Source organism: Anas platyrhynchos, chromosome 3 (assembly GCF_047663525.1).
Source record: "Anas platyrhynchos isolate ZD024472 breed Pekin duck chromosome 3, IASCAAS_PekinDuck_T2T, whole genome shotgun sequence".
NCBI lineage: Eukaryota > Metazoa > Chordata > Aves > Anseriformes > Anatidae > Anas > Anas platyrhynchos.
In genome coordinates, this window is record NC_092589.1 from 29991474 (window position 1) to 30016957 (window position 25484).

At 40.6% G+C, this 25484-nt stretch overlaps 1 protein-coding gene across 5 annotated transcripts in view; it reads right to left on the bottom strand.

Annotated features, from left to right (window-relative positions):
• PLD5 (phospholipase D family member 5) overlaps window positions 1–23643 on the bottom strand; it is a 177870-nt gene extending 154227 nt beyond the window's left edge. Inside the window, exons 1-3 of one of the 5 annotated variants that reach the window (XM_027453819.3) lie at window positions 23461–23643; window positions 21308–21392; window positions 18668–18811 (exon numbers count right to left, since the gene is read on the bottom strand). In XM_027453819.3, coding sequence (XP_027309620.1) covers window positions 18668–18799 — 132 coding nt within the window. In that variant the 5' untranslated portion in view covers window positions 18800–18811; window positions 21308–21392; window positions 23461–23643. Of the gene's footprint in view, window positions 1–18667; window positions 18854–21307; window positions 21393–23003; window positions 23412–23460 lie in introns of those variants that run through there. The other 4 variants (XM_027453817.3, XM_027453816.3, XM_027453815.3 and 1 more) reach the window with 4 other exon arrangements.
• Window positions 23644–25484: the final 1841 nt, after the last annotated feature.

Consider the following 25484-nt stretch of genomic DNA (forward strand, 5'->3'; position numbering starts at 1 on the left):
TACTTGATCTTTCACAGGCCTTGATGCGCTCAGCTCACTGAATATATTATTTAATACATACCATAAGCACAAGTCCCATTTTACATAGGAGGCAGAGAGGCACACAGAACCTGTGGGCAGTGACTGTGCCAGCCCCTCAGGACCACTTCAGCACCCTCCCTGTTCTCACAGTGCTAACTTTCTCAGGCTGGTAGATTGCCTTCCCTTCAGCATGTGCCAATAAGGTAAATACTTTCCTCCCCAGCAGGGCATCTTTGAGTTGTACATGAACGTTTTTAGGGGACGGAAGCAGCCAAATGACACAAGACTGAAATTCCCTACATAAGTTGGCCTCAAACTTACTACACATATTTTTCATACATTAGTGTTAAAAATATCCTGCTCAGTGTAACAGTACACAGAAGCATATGACAACTATTGAATGAAATGAAGCATGCGTGATCCAGGTAAAAAAGCAGTTGACTTTGGGAAAGTTGGGAAGACAGCAACAGAGAGTAGGTTGGAGCATGATAAAAGGGCTGAAAGCCCTTCCATAGATGAGAGGAAAAGTGGCTATTGTCTTCCTCAACTTCTGTAAGGCTTTTGACCCTCATAGTAGTGTTGAAGTATGGGCTGGATGAATAGACAGAGAGGTGGACTGAAAACCAACCAGGACTGAAAACAAGGCCCAGAGGGTGGTGATCACAGAGTCTTGTTGGAGGCCAATAACTGGTGGTGTACCACAGGCATCAACACTGGTTCCAGTCCTGTTTAGCAGTTTCATTAATGAACTGGATGACAGGGCAGAGCATGCCCTCAGCATGTTTCCAGACCATACAAAACTGGGGAGTTGCTGATACACCAGAGAATCTTGCTGCCACCCAGAGGACCTTGACAGACTGGAAAGGTGGTCTGACAAAAATCTCACGAAGTTCAACAAAAAGTGCAAGGTCCTGCACCTGAAGAAGAACAACCCATGTATCAGCAGATGCTAGGGCCACCCAGCTGGAAGTGGCCTGGCAGAAAAAAAACTGCATGTGTTGGGAGACACCAAGTTGAACATCAGCCAGTAGCGTGCCCTTGCCACAAAGAAGGGTAACGTTACCCTGGGCTGGGCAAAGTATAGCCAGCAGGCTGAAGGAGGTGATCTTTCCCCTGTACTCAGCACTGGCGAGACCACATGTGGAGTACTGGGTGTAGTTCTGGACTCCTCTGTACATGAGACACATGGACATATTGGAGGGAATCCACTGAAGGCCCACATAGATGATTAAGGGGCTGGAGCATGAGGCAGTGAGCACAAACTGGACCACGGAAGGCTCCATCTGAACACCAGGAAGCATTTCTGTCCTGTGCAGGTGACTGAGCACTGTGAGGCTGTGGAGTCTCCCTCCTTGGAAATCTTCAAAAGCCAGAACATGGTCCTGGGAAGGCTGCTCTAGGGGCCTTGCTTGAGCAGGGTGGTTGGATGAGGTGCTCTTGCAGCCTAATTCCTTCTGTAATTCTGTGAAGGTACAGCAATGCGTCCCCCTGCAGGAGCTGTTTTCCCAAACCTGCTTTGAGCTTCTTTCCTCCCCCAGCCCCAATGTTCTAGGTTTCCTTAATGCTATTTTACTTGTTCAGATATTTCTGTGGAAGATGTCTAGCACAAGTGAGCATATTTTATACTGTATATTTTGAGAGCAGAAGCCATGTGCAAAGCTTTGATGACGCTTTCCCCATATGGTATTAAGATATAGGGGCAGTTCTGAGGTTAGCCTTTTTCTTCCCTCTCAAGTGCAAGAAAGAAAAATTATGATATGCCTTCTTTTGTTTGTTTGTTTTGTTTTATTTTCCTCCAGATTCTGGAGGATTCTACTTTTAAAAACAGGATGAAATTGCTCTTAATAGTTACAGCCAGCAGATCAGGCTGGCTGAACTTACCATTTTTCATTTCTACATAATCTTTTCCATTTAGTACTATGAAGAGTACACATCACGGAAGCATTTTTCAGAACATTCACTGTGGCAGCAGATTCATGTTTCTTGACATTTTATTTCACTGTCTCCAGTAACACCTGGCATTGTTTTTCCAATATTTGAGGATAAGCCTCCTAATTTGCTCTAAGCAGCTATGGCCAACCCAGAATATACAAAGAATAAAAACTGCTGTAAAAGTTACTGCAACGTATGTGTTGTGTGTCTGTTTTAATAAGCGCAGCCCGTAGAGATGCCAAATAAGCACTTTCTGTGGGAGATGAAGTGACGGGTCAGCAACATCAGGAATTTGTATTAGTAATACAAGGTTAATCCAATAAGTCCAGTAACACATGCATCTTGAAGTTTCACCCTTTCTTTGAAGAAAGAAGAAGTAAATTGGTATGTTAGGAGACTGAAGACAAAAAAAAAATATCAGAAGATGAAGTCAAATTAAGGTTCTCTAAAGATTTTATTAGTAATTGTTCAAATTAATACTGTCTTTCAAAACAAACAAAAAACACAGGACTCAAGTGCTCTTGATTCCACGTTCTGCAAGAAAGCAAGGAGCCATCTTCTAAATCCAAAAACAAGTTGGAGCCTTACCTAGGCAGCAGCAGGCTGGTCTATAGAAATAATCTAGTCTCATTGTTTTGGGCAATATTGTCTATGTAATGCTTTTGAATTGGATAAATAGAATTTTACTTTCAAAAAGACAGCTGGAAAATGGTTAATGTTGACATTCATATTAAACAAACCTACAGGTCAATAGAAGCAAATATAATTGTGTATTGCAACAGCCTGCAACCTTGGACCCCAGGCACCTGTGTTCCTAGCCTGAAAGAAACAGAGACCTAGAAAGAATAAGAGGCCATTATGAAGTCAAACGCATTCCTAAAGATGCTATTTTACTATATTTCAACCAACCCAGGAGTATAGCAGCCACTAAGGAGGGAAGTTTCTGATTGGCTCCCCTTCCCTTCTCCCATTCCTACTCCTTCCTCTACATCAAATTTGGCTCACGCTACAGCAGCATTTCTGGATCAGCCCATTTATCTGAAAGAAAATTAGCAATTCTGTTTGGGAGGACAGGTATGTGATTTTCCTGTAAATTCAGAAAGTTGATCAGCTCAGCCTCTGGCCACATTACTAGAAGCATACAAGAAAGGTGGCAGACAACTCTGGAAGCTTGGTATTGTTTCTCAATATCAACCTGCCATCGAAGATGAGACATGCATAGAATTGCATATAAAGTTGTCAGTGTACCATCTACTCTGAAAAGCTGATATGAAAAATCTTATACTGAAGTATTCATATGGCTCACAACTTGTCTATACATAGACTTTATCAGCTACGCTGGACATACCCTCACAACCCTTGTAAAAAGCTGAGTAATGCTCTTCGTCCATTACACATGCAGAGATACCTACCCATTGCGGCAAGGGTATGATATCTCGCCCAAGGTAATATGGAAAACACAAAGCCTGATTTCACTTTATCTTTATATCAAGAAGTAAGTCACTGTCCTAAGATTTCATTCCCTGCCTGTGCCCATCTTTAGGTTAAGTCAACTTTTGGAGACCCAGTTTAGAAACCAGATACAAGCACAAAATGAAATTTAAATTTAAATTTGACAGCATTTCCTTTTCTCAGCTCAGCTCCACCCCTCTTTGAAAGAGTAGCCATTTTCCTGGGCAAACTTCAAGGAAATTAAGCCAAGCTAACTTTGCAACAGAAGAAACTTCTGGCAGATAAGGAAACAAGCAACATCTTGAGACTCAAAGTAGCACTGCTATTGTTAGATACTCTTATCTCTACTACAAAAAAAAAATAAATTAGTTTCAAGTACAGCCTAAAGTCTCTCCATCAGAGTAACAGACAAACTGCAGGCAGTTTATCTTGGAGTCAACCTGTGAAGGCAATAGCCAGATGCAGTAAAGGATAGCTACAAGGCAGAGATTTACATCCACTTCCTTTCTCTAGTACTAACCTGATTAACACAATTGCCTTCTGTGTGAGATGACTAGCTCTGTGCAAAAGAGAAGAGCAGACTAGATTGCATAGCTTGACATTAGCAAGGTTTCTTGATAGTCTCCCATATAATCCTTACAAATAAATAGGTAAAATGTGCACCGGATAAGCAAAAACTATTTAATTTCCATAGTTTTAGCTTCAAATCCCCAGGAAAGTAGTCCACCATCAATGTAGTTTTCCTTTGCCAAGGAGTATAAAACCTGCTTGAATCTTTACACAAATCAATTGCATATTTATCTGGAATAAGAACTGCAAAAATAAAAATTTAAAAAAGACACTTGCATCTCAGAATAAGTATATTGAAACAAATCAGGCAAGCCTGTTACATATCAAAAACAACATTTAAAAATAATTTTTAACTCTGTTTTCAGGTGACATCCACAGATACAGCCATTTGGAGTGGGATTTTTTTTCTTGCTTGCTTGAAAAAAGCTCATTTCAGGAATATTTGTGCAAGTGTACATTTGCAAAGGTGTTTGTCAAAGGTATTAGTATAGCCATCTAGAAATTGTTGTGTGACTTCTCTTCTGATAGCATACATTTAAAAAAACAAGATGATAACAGAGCATTATTTCTCTCCAGTTATTCATAATGATTTGCAAATAAATAAGAATTTAAAAACAATAAAAATTACCAATTTGTAATGCAGCCTCACTTGAGCTGACAACTTTGACAAAATTCAGTAACAATTAGAATACCTCCAGCTTTTCAAAAGCAAGAGTGGCCCATGTTCAGACTAAATACTTCGTATTCCCTTTTGGGGAAATCTGTGTAGCTTTCATAATCCTTGCTTAAATCTAACAGAAGCTGGTTAAATGAGGCATTGATTTCACATGTCCCAGGCAGAAACTGTAGTCAGTGGTTCAAATATGCTTTAATTTATTATACTTAATAAGTGCAACAAAACCACATAAACATTCCTGTACCTCTTGCTACCACATTTGGCCAGTTTGTTTGTGGACACTGATGACAGAGCTTTGTTTCAGCCAGAGCTTTCAGATGAATCACCGTCCATGCTTTAAAGTGAATATGCCAAAACCAGAAAAAGCAAATACCAAAAACAATTAAAAAAAAAAAAAAAGAACACAAGCATATTTCTAAATACTATGAAAAATGCTGTGCTAATACAGAACCCAAATCTGATTAGGTCCTACCATCTTTCAGGGCAGTTTCTTTCCTCAGATTTCACACTTCAGCCCAACAGCTCAAATAAAACTGAGTTGGATAATCTCACATTTTCCTCCCTGAGGCCCTGAAAGAGCTTCTATTTTTTTACCATCATCTTACTACAAACAGCTCCTCTGCTTCTTTCAGAAATCTTCCAGACTACATTTTTCTTCAAGCTCCCCCATTCCTCTCTTTCTCTTCTTGTCCCCACCTCTACCCTAAAAGGTTCTCCAGGCTTCATGGCTCAGTTGCTCTCAAAGCAAAGCAGCCAAGACAATATAATACGACTGCCTTCATGCTGCTGCCAAGACTTTAAAAGCAAAAACAACTCAACGCCTGGTAAACAAGCAATAAATACAAATAAACAAACCAATCAGTTACGGTATGAATCTCACCAGCCAAAAGCATACACATATATATACACTTAATTAAAGTTAATTAAGTAGAGCTAAAACAACCTACTATATATCCAATATAACTCACAAAAGAGAGCCTGCTATCAGTGGTTATGTTGGTTTTAAATTACATAATAATCATGATGTATCTAACTAGACATACAATTGTTATCTGGAATGATATTTTGGGAAGGTGTTTCAGTTATAATGGCAATAATCAAGTGCCCATCAGTAGCTGGTTCCCCATCATGCTCTTCCACTCGAGTTGGAACTCCTGTGCTCGGAGCCTGAAGAAATTAGCCAGATGTTATCAAAAATTAATGATGTCCAGAAATACACTGAGAACACTCAATACCAAACAGAATCATAAAGTGAATAAACAAAGCAACAACTATTTGTAAAGTTTCTTATGAAAAATGTTTGACTGCTAACTATTAAAAAAAAAAAATCACAAATAGCTGGTGGGGAAAGACTTCTCAAAAAGAAAACATAAAAAGCAATGACTCAGCTACAGTTCAAATATGAAGGAATCTTGGTGTCTTCCAAAAATTCTACTACTACAAGAACTCTTACATAAAGAATGTATTTAAAAACAACAAGACAACACACACAAATCCACAACATACAGTGGTAACCTAAGAGCAAAACCATGAAAATTTAAAAGACCTCAGGTGTTTCTTTCGCATTCTGGCCTGTAAATCAGAAAGTATTAATATACAGTGCTGCTGCCATAACAAGAGCACTTCCATACCTGCTTCAAACTGCTCCCTAGATCAGAGAAAATCCTATTTGCTACCTGCACAAGCTAACTTCAGAAGATGCACTCTTATCTATTTCTGAAAAATAAAAAGCTTGTGATCTCTTTGGAGACAGATTCCATAATATCGAGAAGCAGCTTTCTCATTCCTTTCAAGGCACAATGGTACAGTTGCTTGTATTCCTGCACACTGAAGACATCCAAGTGCTCATTTAATTTATGGAGGAGGTTCTAAAAGAACTCACTGTTGGTTGGCACAACAGTGATACTGGTGGCAAAGACTTAGTGTAATCATTGTCTTTCAAATTATTAGATCTATAGACAGCCTTAGTGAGGTTGTCACATAACTCAAACCTTCCATTTTCATTGTAAATTCAGGGTTTTCAGAAGTACATACTCCAGATTTATAAGCTTACATCACTTTAGATCTTCAGAAAGCATTATCCTGCCAGTACAGAAGTTAGATATAAACCTTAGAAGAGAACACTGTTTTGCAAATCCTAAGTATATTGCACTCTTCATATCTTCCCTGGGAGTTCCACACACAAGACCCACCACAGGACAGAGTACGCTGTGGTTTAGGAAATAAGGCTGTGGATTTGCCAGAGAAATTCAGGGGGATTGTGCAGCGGGGCTTGGACTAGGAAATTAAATAAAAATCAAGCATTGTGGAAGAACTGATGAGACAAAATCATAGAAAAATAAAAATAAAAGTCTTGGTTTGGGTAGATAAATCCACCCTTGGAGAGGTAAAAAGGGAAGCAGCTGTGCAGCGTGACAGATTTTTAAAACTGGGTAAGAAGCAACAATTACTTAAAGCCAGACAGTAACAGCCCCAATACAGACAAGCTTCACAAATTAAAAAAGTATATATATATATTTTTAAGAATTTTTATTTCCAGAAGTCTAAGGTTTAACTGTCATGTGGTTGCAGAAAGAAACTGATTTAGGCTAACACACATTGAGAATATGTACCACACAGCCAGAGAGCACAGGCTAGCACATTCCAGCTTTCTGCAGGAGTTTGATGCAACCAAACAATGAGAACAAAACTCAGAACAATACTGCATAAAATAGGATAAAACAACACAAAGGGCTAGGTGCTATCTGCCTGCCACATGCCCAAGAGGGAATTGAGAGCAAACTCCGCAGACAACAGATTACATTGACAAAGGAAATTGCATTGTTTAAAAGGGTAGCATTTTCAAAAACACTTAAATTATTGTTTCTTGCTATACCCAAAGGAATTGCTGTTGTTATTCAAACAATAAATCATACCCACTATAAGAGCCTGAAACAGCATTTGGTATATTGATGATCTTTTTACGCTTATAGCATCCCAAATAAGCACCAGCCTTCAGCATTGTACATTTGGTCTAAGTCACATTCTACAAACATACCACTCCAAGTAAAGTTTAAAATTGAAAATTATTTTAAAATTGTTGGACTTTCATTCACTGGTGTTCTTTTATGTTTTCTTAAACCATTCATTTTTATATTGTGTTTCCTTTGAACCACCTTATCAGCTGCACAAACCACAGTGACTGTAATCTCCATTCATGTAATGTGAAGATACATCTTCTTGGGGATCTAAAGATCACAGATGCAATAGAGGAAGCACAGGAAATACTTCATCACATTGTTTTTAAGCAGCACTTAGGCACAGGACTGTATGCTTGACTGTAAATTACTTTCTATCTAGCAAACAGAAGTTGACTCTTCACAAAACATGATGGTTTTCCAAGAAGAGATACATGGATAAATAGCACAGTTTAGCAAATACTTTAAACAGTATCTATCTCTAAATGATGGGGAGGATAAGCTCACTATACTACCAGAAGTTACCATTATGAATCCTGTTGAAAAACTAGGTAAACTGATTTTTCTGTAAGTCATCAAAAGATCACACAGGTCAGTAGGAAGATCAATGAATGCTAATAACAAAGGCATGCCAGACACACTACACTACAGGCCATAAACCAGTTTCTTAACTTAGGAAGAAGTTACTTGACACACTAGGTTAGACAAAGAAAGGAAAAAGCATGATGGCTATGTCTGCCAAGCCATTTGCTGAAAACCTTTGAAGCACTTTATTCCAGAAGGTAACAGTGAACGAGCAGCACAGGGTTACAAAAGCACATCAATTTCCATTTATAAAGGCAGAAAATGTCAACCCATCATACTGCACAGGCACGCAGGGCTGTTCAGGTACTACAGTAAACCTACAGATCTTCAACCCTATCTTATTCCATTCTACTCATCTTCCCAGCCCAACTTACACTATATCGTCACTGCCCATGAAGTGGCTCACCACAGGTCAACTTCTGACAGCAACCACAAGAAAACCATGGGAAAGATGCTATTGCAGAATTTCTGTAGGTTATCTGTTCACCTTTTTTTTTTTTTTTGTGTGTGTGTGTGTGTGTCCCACAGATAAAACTTCCTAGATCATCATGGGTCTTCCCCAAATAAAAAACTATGTGGAAACAGCAGAACTTGACAAGAGTCTTCGTCTTTGTGGTAGCTACCAGTTACATCTACAAACATTCTTCTATTTGCTTACCTCACTCATTTTCCAGAAGACAGGGTTTTTTAATTATCATTAAAGCAGGTGCATATTTCCGCATAAATAAGCGCAAAACAGATGATCCCTGCTATCATTAAATTGAGATCATATTTCAGTTTAGATTTGTGTGTTTCTGTTTGTTTGTTTTAAGCATGATGGGCATTTTTTCACCCACACTTTCCTATGAGAAACAGAAGCATTGTCATGGGGAGCAAAGATATTGTTTCACAAGTAGCCTTGTTTTTCTTAGTCTTTCTTAGGTATCCATTCATTATTCCTTGCAGCCAATTGAAAGTTTCAAATGCACCCAGCTTCTTTCCTGTACTCCCCATTATCAAACACCTTAAGGAGGACTTGGATCAAGTTGCCCACCATTTATCTCATTTTTTGCATACTCACATAGATCTTACAGTTTCCTACATGCCATCTGTTGTATTGGGATCCCTCCTGTCCTTTTCATAGCCTGTCAAGGATTTTCCCCTGTGCTAGCAGCAAAGTGTTTTATATAAGGTATCCAGCAACTAGCCTGACAATGCAGAGAGTTAAGGCTCAAGAAGAGATGAGGACTTGGAGACAGACTTTACCTTTATCTACCTTGCATACCACAATTGGACTTCCATTTTTTGCCCTAAACTCATGACAGCCGAGCTGATCCGAGTCTTCTCTCAAGGAGCTAATATGCTACTGAAGTGTGTAGCAGCAAAGACGATGGATACTTTGCGGTGACTATAGAACAAAATCAAGCAGAATTGCACAAACAGCACTGAGAACTAGGGCTCAAATCACTGCCACCTGTAACATAGTTCAGTAGGTAGCCTCAGCTGAAGTACTGACTGCCTGAAGTTTGTTCAGCACATATAACACATACACCCTTACCAAAAAAACTCCTGCCTAGAAAGGGATCAGACATGGAACTTAATGGGCAGCAGCACAGTTTCTGTAACACTAAAACCACTATGTGGCTGGAAGTGCCAATGACATTACCAATTCTTACTCTTCCACATTTCAAAACAAATGCACATCTTCTCATTATGATAGGCTTTTTATGATATACTAACATTTCCAGAACTGTTAGAGTATTACCACAAGTAAATATGCCTTTAGTGTGCTAACAACAGGATCATGAAAGTTAAACTGGTGACTGATAGTCTTACAACCAGTCACTGCCAAAGTCCCCTGCTCAGCACTGCTCTACATTTGGTTCTGCTCCAAACAGTTTAAAATGCCTTGGGGAAATCCAGCCTATCTAATTTATCAGAGTGGCAGGAATTATCTGAGTCACTATTTGCTTTATTAGTAGCAATTCTCAAATACATTAGCTCTTTTTTATTCCATTAAACATTTTATTACAACTGTAAATAGTGAAATACAAATAGCAACAAAATAGGGTGACTACTATTTATAAGCAGCAACAACTATATAAATTGTAAAACAAGCCGCTGATTATGTTGACATCATGTAGTCAGAAATAGAACTAGCAAATCTTTTTGAAATTCTTGGTGTCAATAAGAAAAATAAGATGTACAGCTGTATTCACCTATGAACACCCCATGGGAGAATAGGTAAATTTGTGTCTGTCTTCAAAGCATGAGCCAATGAAGCACTGCTAAAGATACCACAGATATTTCTCTGTCTAGGACAAGATATTACCTATGCAGCCAAGTTATGCAATGCACTGATCAAAACAAACAACCTAAATCCCTTTAAAAATATCCAAATCCTATGTATTTATAAAAGTAAAAGAATTCCAAGGAGCAAACGAACAAAAAAAAAAAAATAAGAGGATGTTTTGATAAATAAATATAAAAAAAAATGAAATAGGTTTGCAAACTAATAAAAATTAATGTCAGATTAAATTAATTCGCTTCAGTTGTACTAGGGTATCATTCATTACTTCTCTTCCTGCTCCTGAACCTGAGGTTGTAACTCCTTGCACAGATTCTGTCACTTCTGAATGAGTGGCCCTGTTGCCCACCAAGGTACAGTACAGTAGCCATATAGTCACAGTAAACCCACTCTGTAGGTTACTTTGAGAGAACAGCAGGCTAACTTGCTTCCTTTATAGCACCTAAATCTGGTGCCTGCACAGGTGTGCCTGAGTTCTCAGTAAATGGCTCAGCTGCATCCCCACCAGCTAAGGTAACACCTAGGTATGTATTCTCTTTGTTATTCAAAGTGAATAATGGTTTCCATCCTGGAAACCTGGGCATACAGTGTCACAAGTAAGCAGCAGCACAAGTCCCTCATTTGGCTGAGTAGAAGATAGATTCTAGCATACACCTGCTGGCTAGTCTAGATATATCCTCAAGTATTCTCCTATTCCACTTCTCAGAATCAGCAAAGAATAGATTTCAAACAACTTGATTATCTGGTCAGATTACACATTGGTGACACTCTTCTAATGACTGTAGACTGGAAAATTGCTATTACTTTTTCTCTCTAACAGCTGTTATTTAGTATTTCTTTATTGGCAATGATCAAGAATATGACTTCCCATCTTGAATGGTTTTGAAGCTGAGTTTGTCACTGAGTTTGTCAATTCAACATGAGTTGGTGTGATGTTTCTGTCTTTGGATAGACTGAGAAAAGGATTATCACTGGAGTATTTTAGCATGCCTTGTTCTGGAATGGGAGGCCTAAGCTAGACATACATTCTGCCACAGGCACTAGTTCCTTCTGGCATCTATCACAATCGTTGAAGCGATTGCATTTGTGAAGAGATATTCACTAAGGATAATTTTCTTAGTGTCTTAAGCACCCATGCTATCTTCAGAAGTGTTATGGTCAATGCCCTGCTAACAAGACCCACCCACTGAAGATTATAAAGTATTTGGTTGCGTAGTAGACAAGAAGCTTAGGTTGCAAGTTTCTGGAGCTGCTGTTTCAAAAGGATGGTCAGCTTTGATGAAAAGGATGACAGTAGCAAAAACGTAATTTGGATTTTCCTTAATACTGGTAGTATTAGGAAAGGTATAGCAATGAAAACCATTTTCCCATATCTTCAGAGAATTTAGCATCTGAAATAACCATAGCCTAAGCTTTACATCTTTTGTTCAGAAATTTGAAAAGTGATTTCTAAGAACACTTAAATGAATTTAATTAAATTTATATATGCATATATAAATCAATTTTAAATGCAGTTTTGAAACTTCAAGTGTTGTTTTCTTATGCAACAACACAAGGCCAAACACTATAAATTAAGCCTGTTACAGTAACTACATGCCTCAGATGTTTTAATTTTAGCTTGGACAGTTTAGACTTTCCGAATGACTGATGCTGAATTCATCAGAAACAACGCATTAGCTTAATGCAATGTCAAAAGTTTTTTTCTGGTATGACAGAAGAGTAACTTCTAAGGCTAATGTACTGGGTTTATTGCGGCAAGGTTCTGGTAGAGTGGGGGCTGCAGCAGTGGCCTATTTGAGAAGAGGCCAAGGGCTGCCCCATGTCAGACACGGCTAGTTCCAGCTGGCTCCAAAAACAAGTCAGCTGTGCTCTGCAGCATCTATCAGCAAAGCAGACAGCAGCTCTAGGAAATTAAAGAAAGTGCAAAACAACTGAAAGAGGAGTGAGAAAAATGTGATAGAAAAGGCCCTGCAGACATCGAGGTTAGAGGTGGAAGGAGGAGGCACCACAGGTGCTGGAACAGAGACTCCCCTGCACCCATGGAGAGGACCATGTCAGAGCAGATATTCATCCACATCTGCAGCAGGTGGATGTTCCTTGAAGGAAGCTGCAGCCCATGAAGAGCCTACGCTGGAGCAGGCTCCTGGCAGGAACTGTGGCTGGTGGAGGAAAGCCTGTGCTGGAGGAGATCATCTGGCAGGAATTGCAGCCTGTAGGGGAACCATGCCGGATCAGTCCATTTCTGAAGGACTTTACATCATGGAGAGACCCACACTAGTGCAATTCTTGAAGAACTGCAGCCCTTGGGAAGGTTCCATGTCAGAGAAGTTTGTGAAGTACTACACTCTGTGGAAGAGACCCCATGCTGGAGCAGGGGAAAAGTATGAGGAGGAAGGAGCGGCTGAGGAAGTGCTGTGAACCAGCCACAACTCTTGTTCTGTATTCCCCTGTGCCACTGGCTGGGGGCAGGACAAGGAAGAGATGTAAGAGTCAGGAGCAAAGGAGTGAAGTTGACCCCAGGAAAGAAGGAAGCATGGGAAGGTGTTTTTAGACTTGTCCTTGTTTCTCACTATTTTTAGTTGGCAATGAATTAGTTTTCCCTGAGTCTGTTTTGCCCATGGTAATATTTTGGTAAGTGAACTCCCTGTCTTTACTTTGACCCACATGCTTTTTAATCTTATTTTCTCCCCCTGTCCTATTAAAGGGAGTAGGAGAGCATCTTGGCAGGCATCTAGCAGCCATCCAGGGTTAACTCACCACAACCACAAAGAGAAACATGAACTATTGGGTATAATATTTTAAATCTTTTCAATATGAAATTACTTTGGTGACTAAAGTTATTCTTTCCTCTCCAAATCTCCAGATGCCACTATAAATTCCCCATGCTATTTTAAAAACAAACTGTTCTACATTCTATACCCTAAAACTCTTATTTTCCCCACACTGTTTCAAGTATTTTTGGTCCTGTTTCCCCCACTTTTCTGAACATTACTTTTTCTCTAATTATGTTTGTCTACAAAACATTACAAGAGACACCTTCAAGGAAAACAACATTTTAACAGAACCTCTCCAGTCAGTCTGTCAGCAGGGAAGCCAACTGCATGCTACTACTTCAGCAGGGACCTCAACGCATGCTAGTACCACTGTTGCAGGCAGGCATTTATGAACGTCAGACTTATGTTGAGAAAGAGCCAAAATCACCCTACTTAATGGACTTCCCCTGATTTTAACAGTGAAATCTAGATTCAGACATCCCTCTCCAGACCCAGATAGGTATTTGGAATTATTATCCGCGACCATGCCATGAAAAAGTTCTCAATGCTGGAAACCAACTCTTTTGAACCCTCTGAATAGTACCCATTTATGCACCTTCATGTATGGTATACTCCATTCTTCTTGCAATTTGATATTATTCCATTATTTATTCCTGCCTAATGCAGAAGACTCTTAATTCATTTAACTCAAACAACAACAACAACAAAAGTCTATGCATTTGCATTCACAGCAAGACAGAGGCTGTTTTGGGAGCATGTGGAACAATTATTGAATTCTGATTCAGATCCCTTGATTATTCTCCCTTAGGTTAAAGTGATGTGGCTTGGCTTTGAGTCATACTCATGTTAACTTGCTTCACTATGTTAACCACGTTCACCTTCTCCGTTTACATGTTACAGTTACTGCTGTGCATGTGATATTTTCCACCATCCCTAGGATGTATTTCATTTTTGATTTGGTCATGAAGCTCTTGGAAATACCACAGGCATGACTGAAAAGCATCATTGTGAATTGTTTCAAGCCTAATATTTCCACATTGGACACCTGCCTCTGTTGCCATACAGCATTGCCTTAGCCTCATTACCTCTTTGCTCTGGGTAGTGATGCCACCAAAGGCACAGTGGTGAGCTGATCAGCTGCATAACATCAACCAGCCAAGTCAGCTCTCACAGCAGCAAGAGTACTTAGAATCTGAAAATTCCAGCATTGCCTTTGCCATTGATTAGAATTTAAGTAAAAAGAAGAGATGATGCAAGAACTATCAATAATGTTACCTCTTTATGACATTATTAAAGGTAACAGATTGATGATCTCATGGAAATACAATTCTTATAACGTGCCTCCCAATAATGTATCATCTTGAATCCAATTCATAAAAGCCAGGTTTTAAAATCTTTTTTTTTAAGCACAATTGAGTAAACAAGTAAAATTGAAAGTTAGAAAAAGATTGAATATCTACATAGTTGAGAAGAAATACCTGTGTAATAAAAAAAGAAGTATATGCTTGAAGCATCTGTTGTAGCTTACAAAAGCTGTTCAGTTTTTGTTTTCATTTGTTACTATTTAGAATTAAATTCTCTTTAAAAATTGAGGGTATTTAGTACCTATTTTACTGACGTACTAGGAAAGTAGCTATACAGCATTTGCCATTATTGAAGGATGCACAGATATGATGGAGAACAGCTGTAAATTAAATCAGACATAGGCAACTCCCACCAGCTAAAGGCTTGTTAGCCACTCTTCCTCTCCATTGTATTCTTTCCCCTCTTACCCAAGTCACTTTTGATTAAAAATGCAACACCAGACAAAGAGAGAAGATAAAAAAAACACTCTGCAAAGGAGATGGTTTTTCATACACCAATTTCACTCCAATCACTTCCAGAAGTGGGCAAAGAGCTTCTCCAGAAGGTATTAGGAACCAGCTGAAGCAGATACTACAGGAACATCAGCTGAATGGTTGCAACATCACCCTGGTCACACCTTCAACAAAGTTCCTCAGACCTATAATTAGTTCCTCTATTAAACTGAGGAATTAAAATCCTTTGAACCATCAGCTACACCACACATACATAGAGGCACCAGTTCAGTACAAACGCCTCATGGGCAGTCCCACTTAATCTCATATATAGCATCTGAGTTCACAAGAGAAAATGAGTAAATTGCATTCAGATCCTGCACAGTACAAATTGTGTTACTGTCACTTACAAAAAGATAACCTACATAAACTTTTAACCAGAAAGGAAATACTATATTAAGATCATTTGATGAACAATCAATTAACAAGACGCCAGCAATACATTCCAGCTTCTGGCTTCCTCTGTGGTCAGTCAATAATTAACCATAGAGCTATTAAGAAACTGTATCGTATTTGTTCATCTCAACTTCTTGGCTTTTAGCATCTAAGCATTATGGCAACAGCTGAGTTTTGAACCTCTTTACCACACTCTTCAAATTCAGATTTGTTAAAAAAGCAGGGAAAAAAAAAAACAAAACAAAAAAACATAACATGACAACTTTCTTAAGCTTAGAAATCTACAACAAACTCTTTATTTGAGGTTTATATATATATACACACACAGGCACCGTCATGAAAATTGACTTCAGAAAATATTTTTCAGTCCCTCTACTTATGAGCTATATATGAATTAATAAGAAATGTCTCACATGAATAAGCCACGCTAATCACTTCAACAAAAGTCAATATTATATCTACTGTGGTCTACCAAAATTTACTGGAAATAGCATACAAAATATACTGGCACACCTTTATCCATATTACAATCACACTAAAGTCAATTTAAGAAGATTTCTATGAAGAAAACAAAACAAAAAAACTGTCTAGAAGGCCTAAAGAGCACATATATAAAACTTCAAAGTCAGTTCACGCATACATCTTGACGCACTGTATACACTCCTGCCTATATCTGCCATTATGTCATTATAAATATCATGCTACATAGTTTCAGAAAAATTAGTGCCGATATGAATGCTCACTCCTTGAGTATTGATTTTCTTTGTAGGTATCAAATAATGTAATTAACTTGAGGGGGGGGGAAGAGGATGGCAGGGGGCTGCAATTAAAAGTTTTTCATGTCTGCCATTTATCTCATGAAGTTTGTACATCATCCAATATTGGCCATAAGCTCACATATGTTAATGACTACACCACTGAGAACAATGCATCTCTAATTAATAGGTTTGTCTGCTGGACTAGAAGAGTGGGGTGTAAAAAATAACTATCAGGAGAACACAAAAAAGCTCTTAAAAATTTGTCTGAAAATGGAAAACAACCTTGCAACAAAATTGTATAAGCAAAATGTAGCCTATAAATTAATACATATTTTATTTACATTCATTAAGGGAATGTATTTAGCAGACTGTCTGTTACAGTACTCGTGAGTAATGAAGTTACCTTAAATCACAACAGCATTTTCACATAGATACAATTGGAACATCTAATGTACTGCAGGGTATTCACAATAAACGCCAATGAAATAAATACTTCATTGCAAGCAAGAAATATCTGTGCTCCATTTTTTTTTCTGTGCATTGTTCAAGTAGGCTCTGGGAATAAAAATAACTGGATCAAATGAGAGGGAAATTCCCAGAAGAACATACATTCATACCACAGTGATTAAAAAAAAAAAAAAAAAAAAAAAAAAAAACATTTCACACCAAGACTGCAGGGTTATTCAAGATTACTACTGTGACATCAAAATACTGACTTTATCCAAAAATGGGGGGGGGGGGGGGGGGCTGGAGAGGGGGGAATCCCAACATCCAAAATAAAGGTTTTGCACTTTGTCATCCTCAAACAAGTTAACATCTGTTTTCTTTGTCCATGGTAAATATCATGGTACGATTTCAAATGCAGATATTTGAACGTGCTAGTATTCAGCTACCTGAGCAGCATTTAGCTATCACATTTGACAGATTATTCACCACCACCCCCAATTAATAATCATTCATTTGCTGACACATATCAACATGTAGCAAAGCCCTGTTACAAAAGCCAGAGGTGAGATTTGTGCATCTCCTGTGTTTTAGCCATCAGCCATACTGAGATAAGGCACTGACCTTTCTTTTTGATTCACAATGGGAGAATACTCTGCTTACAAGCTTACTACTGTGAAGCTTTGTTGTTAGCGTGAAGAACCACAAAAACGTGTGTGGGAAGGCAGATAGGATTCAATACCTTTCTCAAAATTCAAAACGTGGCATTTCCAATAGTTCATCACTTCTTGTCATTTCCCCAGAAGTGTAAACAACTCAAGTTTAAGATTTCACTAACATGGAAAAGATATTCTGCAGGTTGGTGGAAAGGGAGGATGATGCTCTATCAACCAGTTGATAGTGGTTTTTTTTTTTCTTTTCTTTTTTTTTTCTGTTTTGTTTTGTTTCAGGTTTCATCTTCAAAGGATTATACCATGCCATCTAGATTTTTCATACAATAAAGGCAATTTATCCTTGGTTTCAAGATCATTTCTACCTAAAGAGACTTCAGGTGGCAGCATCACAGGAAATATTTTTCTGTGCAACTTGAAGTCAATGTGACTGTGATTGCAAATTATTCAGTAATATAAAGGATGGCAGACTGTTGCATTATGCAAACCCATCCACATTCTTTTGCATCCCTGCAGATGTGCAGCTACTTCCCTGATTGGATTGCACTGTGCACTGTAACAATGGAATTCACCTCATAAGCTACTCAGAAAACTCTTAGACGATATGCAGGTCATCTCAACCCATTTCCTTGTTGTTAAAAGTAACATGAAAAATGCTTTCAGACATCATATGAGACAGAAATACTTAGAAGCACCTTAAATTCTTATAAAATATTCACTACAACCACCCACAGTATCAGTTCAACTGTGGTCCCAAACACAGTTAAGTCATGTATTGTTGCTGCAGAAATAGATGCCTTGAAGGAAATCTCCTATATCCCTTATAGACTGAATATTTTCAGAGTCCCATGCAGGAGAAAAAAAAAATACAAAAACACTGCTAAAATTTTGAAAAATCTATTTTCTTCTGGCAATTTTAGAACTACATTATAATCACTGTGAGATAAGTGCTCTAACCTCCATCTGCACCATCCCAATATTTCTCCTCCCACATCAGTGCTGAATTTGTGGGAACAGAAGTATGAATAAGCCAAGAACATTCAAAAATATTTCCAGTTAGGAAAAAACTTCCATGTGGTTTGGGAACAATACTGACATCCTGTTTGCCTCGGATTTGACCAGTCTGGGACCTCTAAGAAGCTCCTTTCTCTACCATTTGGGCAACGTCATGCCCAATCACTGGAGCAACACTTCTGGAGTCCAAGCTGGTAGCAGTTTAACAGAGAGGCTACACAGAGGTGTATAAAGACAAAAAATAATAAAAGGAGGGAAATAGAAGCTGGCTTACGTGCTCCAGTTTGTCTTTCCTCCTCAGCCAGACGCTGGCACTGTAGTCCTGCTGCTTGACAGTGCTGTAGAAGTTCGCACCTACTCTCGTGAGGCTCGGCGACGGCTCCCTGGGTCTGCTCTTCAGCCTCATCTGCTCGAAGCCCTCATGGGGGGATGAGGAAAGCCAGTCATGCCTGACTTCCATCTTGACATGACAAGGCAAAGTCCAAACAGAAAAATCAGAAGAAACCAAGAAATTAAGAGCCACTAGATGAAGAGGGTCCAAAGGAAAAAAAAAAAAAAAAAAAAAAAAAAAAAAAAAAAGAGGATGGAGGAAGACGAGAAGCAAATAAAAGCAACCCCCCAATACCCAGGAAACGGGAAGAGAAGAGAAGCAACGAGGGGGAGTGGCGGGAGGGCTGCAGGTACGACAGGGGAGCGGCCGGGGGCGCCCCGAGATGCCGCCGCCCGCCAGCTGCAGCCCGGTGCCGGCGCCGCGGAAGGCGGCTGCGTGCGGGACGGCGGCGAGGCCGGGGGACAGGAGAGGAGGGAAGAAAAGGGGAGAGCAGGGGAGGGGAGAGCAAGGGAGGCGCGGCCCCGTGCAGGCGGAGGCCGGGCGCGGCCGCCGCCTCCAGCCCGCCTGCAGGTTGGCGCAGTGGCGGGGCCGCCGCCCGCCCGCCCGGGGCTGGAGCCGGCTCCTCCCCGTCCCCCCTCCTCCTCCTCGCTCCCGGAGCTGGCTGCCGGCGACGAGCACAAAGCCGGGCGGGGGGCGGCCGCCTTCTCCTCAGCCGAGCAGTTGCCGCCGCCCCCTCGCCCCCGACCCGCTGCCCTCCCTCCTCCGGCCTCCTGCTGGAAGCCCCCGCGGCTCCCGCTGCCCCTGGGCGCGCCCCCCGGGCTCCGCAGCACCGCCCCGACCCTTCCCCGGGGACAGCGGCAGCACGGCTCGGCTCGGCTCCAAGGGAAAGCCTCGCCCCGGCGATGCCCCGTGCCCTGCTCGGGCAGGTCGTGCAGCCCGGGGCCAGCTCCGGCAGCACAAGTTGGTCTGCGGTGCTATTTAGCTGAAACTTGGTTCACCGGGAGGAAAAAAAAAAAAAGAAAAAAAAAGAAAAAAGGACTTTCTCACACTGTGAAAAAGCCACCTTGGTAATTGCCCACACACTCTGCAGAGCTATATTAGGCACAGACAAGAAAACTCTCTCACAAAGCACCAAGAAGTAATTATTGGAGCTCAGAATGGCTCTTCAGTTCTGGCAAGCATTTGCCAGTGGGCAAGCTGTGGTTTGCCACAGAAGTGAACTGCTGTGGTTATTCAGATACACCGATATCGAACTGAAAGACTACACGTGCATCCAGTTCACTAAAATATCCTTTGAGTGGTAAAACTGTTCATTCAGACTGGTTGGTGAGAGCACTGCAGAAGAGCTCTCTGCTAACCACTTCATCTGGAGTGAAGCCTACTCCTGTCAGCTCAGAAGGTACATTTAAAACATCCTCATGGTTGGGCTCAAGGTGTATTACTGCAAAATACCATTCAGAAAGCAGCAGGATACTGAAGTACATGAATACTAAACCAAATGTAACAAAGTAACAACAAGCAGAATCAATGTTATTTGCTGTACTGGGCTTACATGGCAAGGTTTTGGTAGCAGGGGGGCTGCAGCAGTGGCCTCTGAGCAGAGCCCAGCAGCTGCCCCATGTCAGACCAGAGCCAGCTCCAGCCGACACCAAGAGGGACCCGCCACTGGACAGAGCTGAGCCAGTGAGTGATTCTGGTTGGACTTCTGGGAGAGATGATTTAAGAAACTAGGGGAGAAAAAAACAAAAAAAAACACTCTACTGTGCAACAGCAGCTGGAAGACAGGAGTGAGAAAAAGTGATTGAGCAGCCCTGCAGACCCTAAGGTCAGTGCAGAAGGAAACCAGGAGGTGCTCCAGGCACAGAGAGGCCCCTGGTGGAGCAGGCTGTCCCCCTGCAGCCCATAGGTCCCACATGGAGCAGATCTCCACACTGAAGCCCTGTGGGTGGAGGAGCCCCTGGTGGAGCAGGTGGATGTGATCTGGAGGCGGCTGCGGCCCATGGAGGGCCCCCGGGGCCAGAGCTGCAGCCCGTAGAGAGGAGCCCATGCAGGAGCAGGGGATGTGGGGGGAGCTGCTGCCCATGGAGGACCTGTGCTGGAGCAGTTCTTGAAGAGCTGCTGCCTATGGGCTGCCACCACAGGATCAGTTCAGGAAGGATGGCATCCCATGGGAGGGACCCCACATGGAGCAGGGGAAAAAAGTGACCATGAAGAAGCAATGGAGATGAAGCATTAGGGATTGACCACAGCACCCCTTCCTCTGCTCTGCTCACAGGGGGAAGTTGAGGTGGGTGGTTAGGGGTGAGTGGATGGGGAAACTTGTTTTTTAGCTGGCTTTTGGTTTCTCACTGTTCTAGTTTGCTAGTAATAGGCAATAAATTACATTACACAACAACTACCATTGTGGGCAAAAGAGACAAACATAGGGAGATTAATCTCCCTGTTCTTGTCTCAACCCTTGAGCCCTCTCCATCACATTTTCTCCCCTTTTCCTTTGAGGAAGAGGAGTGAGAGAGTAGTTGTGGTAGAGTTCAGCTGCCCAGCTAGGTAAAACCACCACATACACAAATAATTTTTACTCACCAGTGTAAAGGACTTGCAGCCCTCCCCCGAAAAATTTTCTCTAATTTCCTGTCTCCCAAAGACTATCAATGCACTCTCATGATACCTGGAACAAAAATTCTACATGAGCCAACTGAGTGCAAGACATAATGAAGGTGCTAAAATTCAACATACGGCATATCAGAGCTGTGGTACTATCTCAGTTTAAGAGTATCTTGATTAAAAGCCCACTGAACCTTGCTTTATCTGCTGATGCCAATTTATGAATTTTATATGAACACAGATGCAACTACTACCAAAGGACAGGAATGCATGCAAGCATTCAATAAAACACAAGCAAACAAAAAAAATCCAAACACCCTCTTAGGTTCTTCAAATATACTGTCAGCTTGATGTTGTTCTTATAAAAGTGTACATATGCTGTAAATAAGAACAGCCTGCTGTATACTGCTATTTGCATAAGAAGTTTCACATTATTTCTCTAGCAGTATAGAAAACACTCCAACATTTTCTTTATTCCTCTGGCTTTCTTGTTTACAATGCTTGCAAATACTTCCAAAAAATTTATTAGCACTCTGCAGTTGCTACCTGCTTTCCTACCCATCTCTTAATACATTGCACTGCGACAGACCAGAATCAATATGCCACCATACTTCAGTACAATACATTGTCACACTCTTACATATATATATATATATATATATATATATATATATATATATATATATATATATATATATATATATATATATATATATATATAATGTGTGTGTTTAAAAAAAAAAGGGTTTTGTTTGTTTGTTTGTTTTTTTGTAGGGTTAATTTATCTTCTCTTCCCTAGCTACACTACCAGCAGCATTCTCAGCTGCCAAATGAACTTCCTTCTGCCTCTCCAGAACAGCCACAAAATGGCATGCTGAGGTTGCTCTTAACCCTAGGCTATAAAGAGGTTTGCTCATCCTTCTAGGCATCTTCTTGCTTGGCACCAAGCTCTTACCCACATGCCGTTCCACTAATGCTGCTGACGTTAATATTACCCCAGTCCTAGTCTGATCACAGAATCACAGAATTTCTAGGTTGGAAGAGACCTCAAGATCATCGAGTCCAACCTCTGATCTAACGCTAACAGTCCCCACTAAACCATATCCCTAAGCTCTACATCTAAACGTCTTTTAAAGACCTCCAGGGATAAGAGAGAAAAAGAAACCTAGAACAAGTCTATTGAAGTCGTATGAGCAAAACATGCTTAAAAAGCCTTTGTTTCCTCAACAGCAAAGAAACTTTTTGAGTGAGAAAACTCAGTCAAATGACTAATTTTTTTTATTTTCATAAACATTTCACTCAGGTGGACTAACAAGCTACAAGTACAATAACAGCCCCTAGATAATACATAGCCATTAATCTAATTTGAAAAGTGTTACAGAATTCTCTTCCCCACATTTTCTCTTCCATTTTGGATCCATGCAATAAACAAGTTTGTTCAGACCACAAGCATAGCATCCAGCTTAATTCAGGAATAATTCAACTCATTAAAATTCAGTCAGTTTTGTAGTAGGTCAACAATTCCAATTGGCTGTATGAGCCTGATTAAACTGCTGCCTTTCTTTCATGCAGTTCCCAGAATTACCCAAACACCTGCTCCTGTCAAGACCCTTTGCTTCCATGGACAGATGACTACAGCAGCAAGGATGACTGAAATTACAAACATTGTACTTACATCATTAGCAATAGATGCAAGTCAGGCATAGCATAACATGAGTTTACCCTGTTGTGGTTCACACTACAATTTTCTCTAATTTACTGTCCATCCTAGTATCAAGACTCAGAGATGCACCTAGGCAGTCCAGAACTCTCCACTTTCTATACCAACAGAGTGAGAGCTCTAGGGGGCAGAGTTCACTCAGGCCAATGAGAAGAAAAGAATCATAATATAAGTAGAAACCCTCCAGGTAGAACTACCATATATATTTTTTCTTTAAAATGACATCCTTTTCTTCCATAAATCTTGCCCAGATAATCTTTAAAGAGTTGCTTTCTAAGCTACAGCTTTCTAAATATATATATATACATATTTTATAAAAGATTTCAGCAATACAGTACACATACAACAGCATTCAACTTTTTATCAGTAAATACCATATACCTACATATTAAAAAAAAATATAAAATCATACCTGTGATAGATTCAAGCCCTCCTTACAAAGCTCTAGACTCCCTACGTTTGCACTGCAGAGCTGGACACTGCCCAAGCCCTGGCCCACTTTTCATAATTTCCTACACCTGACAGACCAGCAGGCAGTGATTGCCTACAGGCTTCAGCTGGTGCCCAGTCAGAGGGCTGTGCCTGACACCAGCTACAGCAGCAGTACCGCTCCTGGCAGCCAGGCAGGAAGGTGACGGCTGCCTTCCTCCGCAGCTCAGCTGAACTTGCTTTCTCACCTAGGAGCCATCAACAAGATTCAGCTGGGGAGGTCTGTGTAACCTCCCAATACCACTGGCACATCCCAGCTTAAACTGTTAGTCTTTAAAACAGTTTCAAAATAACCAAACCTGTTCCTGCCTGGCCTCCTGTACTCTAGTAATTTACAAGAAAAAATCATAGAATCATAGAATCATAGAATATCTTGAGTTGGAAGGGACCCTTAAGGATCATCAAGTCCAACTCTTGACACCGCACAGGTCTACCCAAAAGTTCAGACCATGTGCCTAAGTGCACAGTCCAATCTCTTCTTAAATTCAGACAGGCTCAGTGCAGTGACCACTTCCCTGGGGAGCCTGTTCCAGTGTGCAACCACCCTCTCTGTGAAGAACCCCCTCCTTATGTCAAGCCTAAAAAAAATCCACTGCAGTAGTCTGCCTGCTCTGTGCTGATGGCTTTACCATGTGTGTGCCCCAGCCTATCTGCTCCTGCCTCCTGGAAGCAGTTGCCAATCACTGAAGCATGGGGTTGCTGTAGGAAAGAAGGACCACGGTGTGTGTGTGGGGGAAGCTTTTTCCCTGTAGTGTGATCTCCTTCAGCAGCATGCACAAGGTTGGGATAGTAAATCACACTAGATGAGAAGTAGAAAAACATTAAGAATAAAGCTAGAGTGAGAGAGTTGTAAATAATTTCTCCATTGTTGCTTTCCCAAGTCCTGTTCAGCTGAACATGCAACCTTTGGACAGAATATATCTTCAGCTTTTGGACAGCAGCTGAAGTTACAAGTATATAGTAGGATCAAGCTAAGATTACAGTGAAGGTTTGGAGCTGGAGATGCTTCAGAGTTCAGGTTATGAACATATCAGACACCCACCTTATATATAACATGGAAACATTGTCCCGCACTGATCACATCCCCTGCTTCAGGCCTCCATGTCTTTCTGAATCCAGCTATTAACTGAGCTATGCTGTGTCTCTTGCCTCAGATTTTAACCCCAGACACTTTGCTTCCTGCATAATTGCTGATTTTCCCAACCACCCACAGCTACCTGTTAGGAACATCTGGGCACCACTCTTGAGACATCTTTCCTCTGTCAGATATAGTTGAAATCAGCCATGTGTTTCAGAACATAACAGTTTGGGACTGACAGACAAACAGTATAATTATATAAGGTTTGTTTCCTTTAGAAAGCAAATAAAAAATATCCGAGAGATCAACTAGTCCACCTCCTATTTGAAATAAAAGATTATTCTGCAAATATAGTCACAAATTCCAGTTAAACTTGAACTCCAGGGCTAGAACGTGTCTCCCATGCCATCCTTTTCACCTCCATACAATGTAACGGCATGAAGCTGGTCCCTTGAGTCCACCACATGCTGACTACATATTGGTATGGATTGGGATATTCTCATTTTTCATGGGGGATTGTGACAGAACACATGAGATTTTTCATCTCAAAGCCAATTCTGCCTTCTCTCTTTCTTCCCTCTTTCATCTTTCACACCCCTTCAACACTTTTTCAGATCTGGGCCTTGATAATCTTGTCCAGACAAGTTTTCATGCTGCATCTTAAAATAACATTCAGTTAGTGACACTTATTAATGGGGCCAAATTTTGTCCTCCATTACACCCTCTCTGTCCCCACTGGAGTCACAAGACAAATATAATTGTATAAGGAAGGTGTGACCAGGGGGCAGAATTTGGCCTACATTTCTTTGAAAGAAATCTGCAGCAAGCAGTGCCTGTCAGCCTCCCCTAGGAATGAGACCCTTTACATT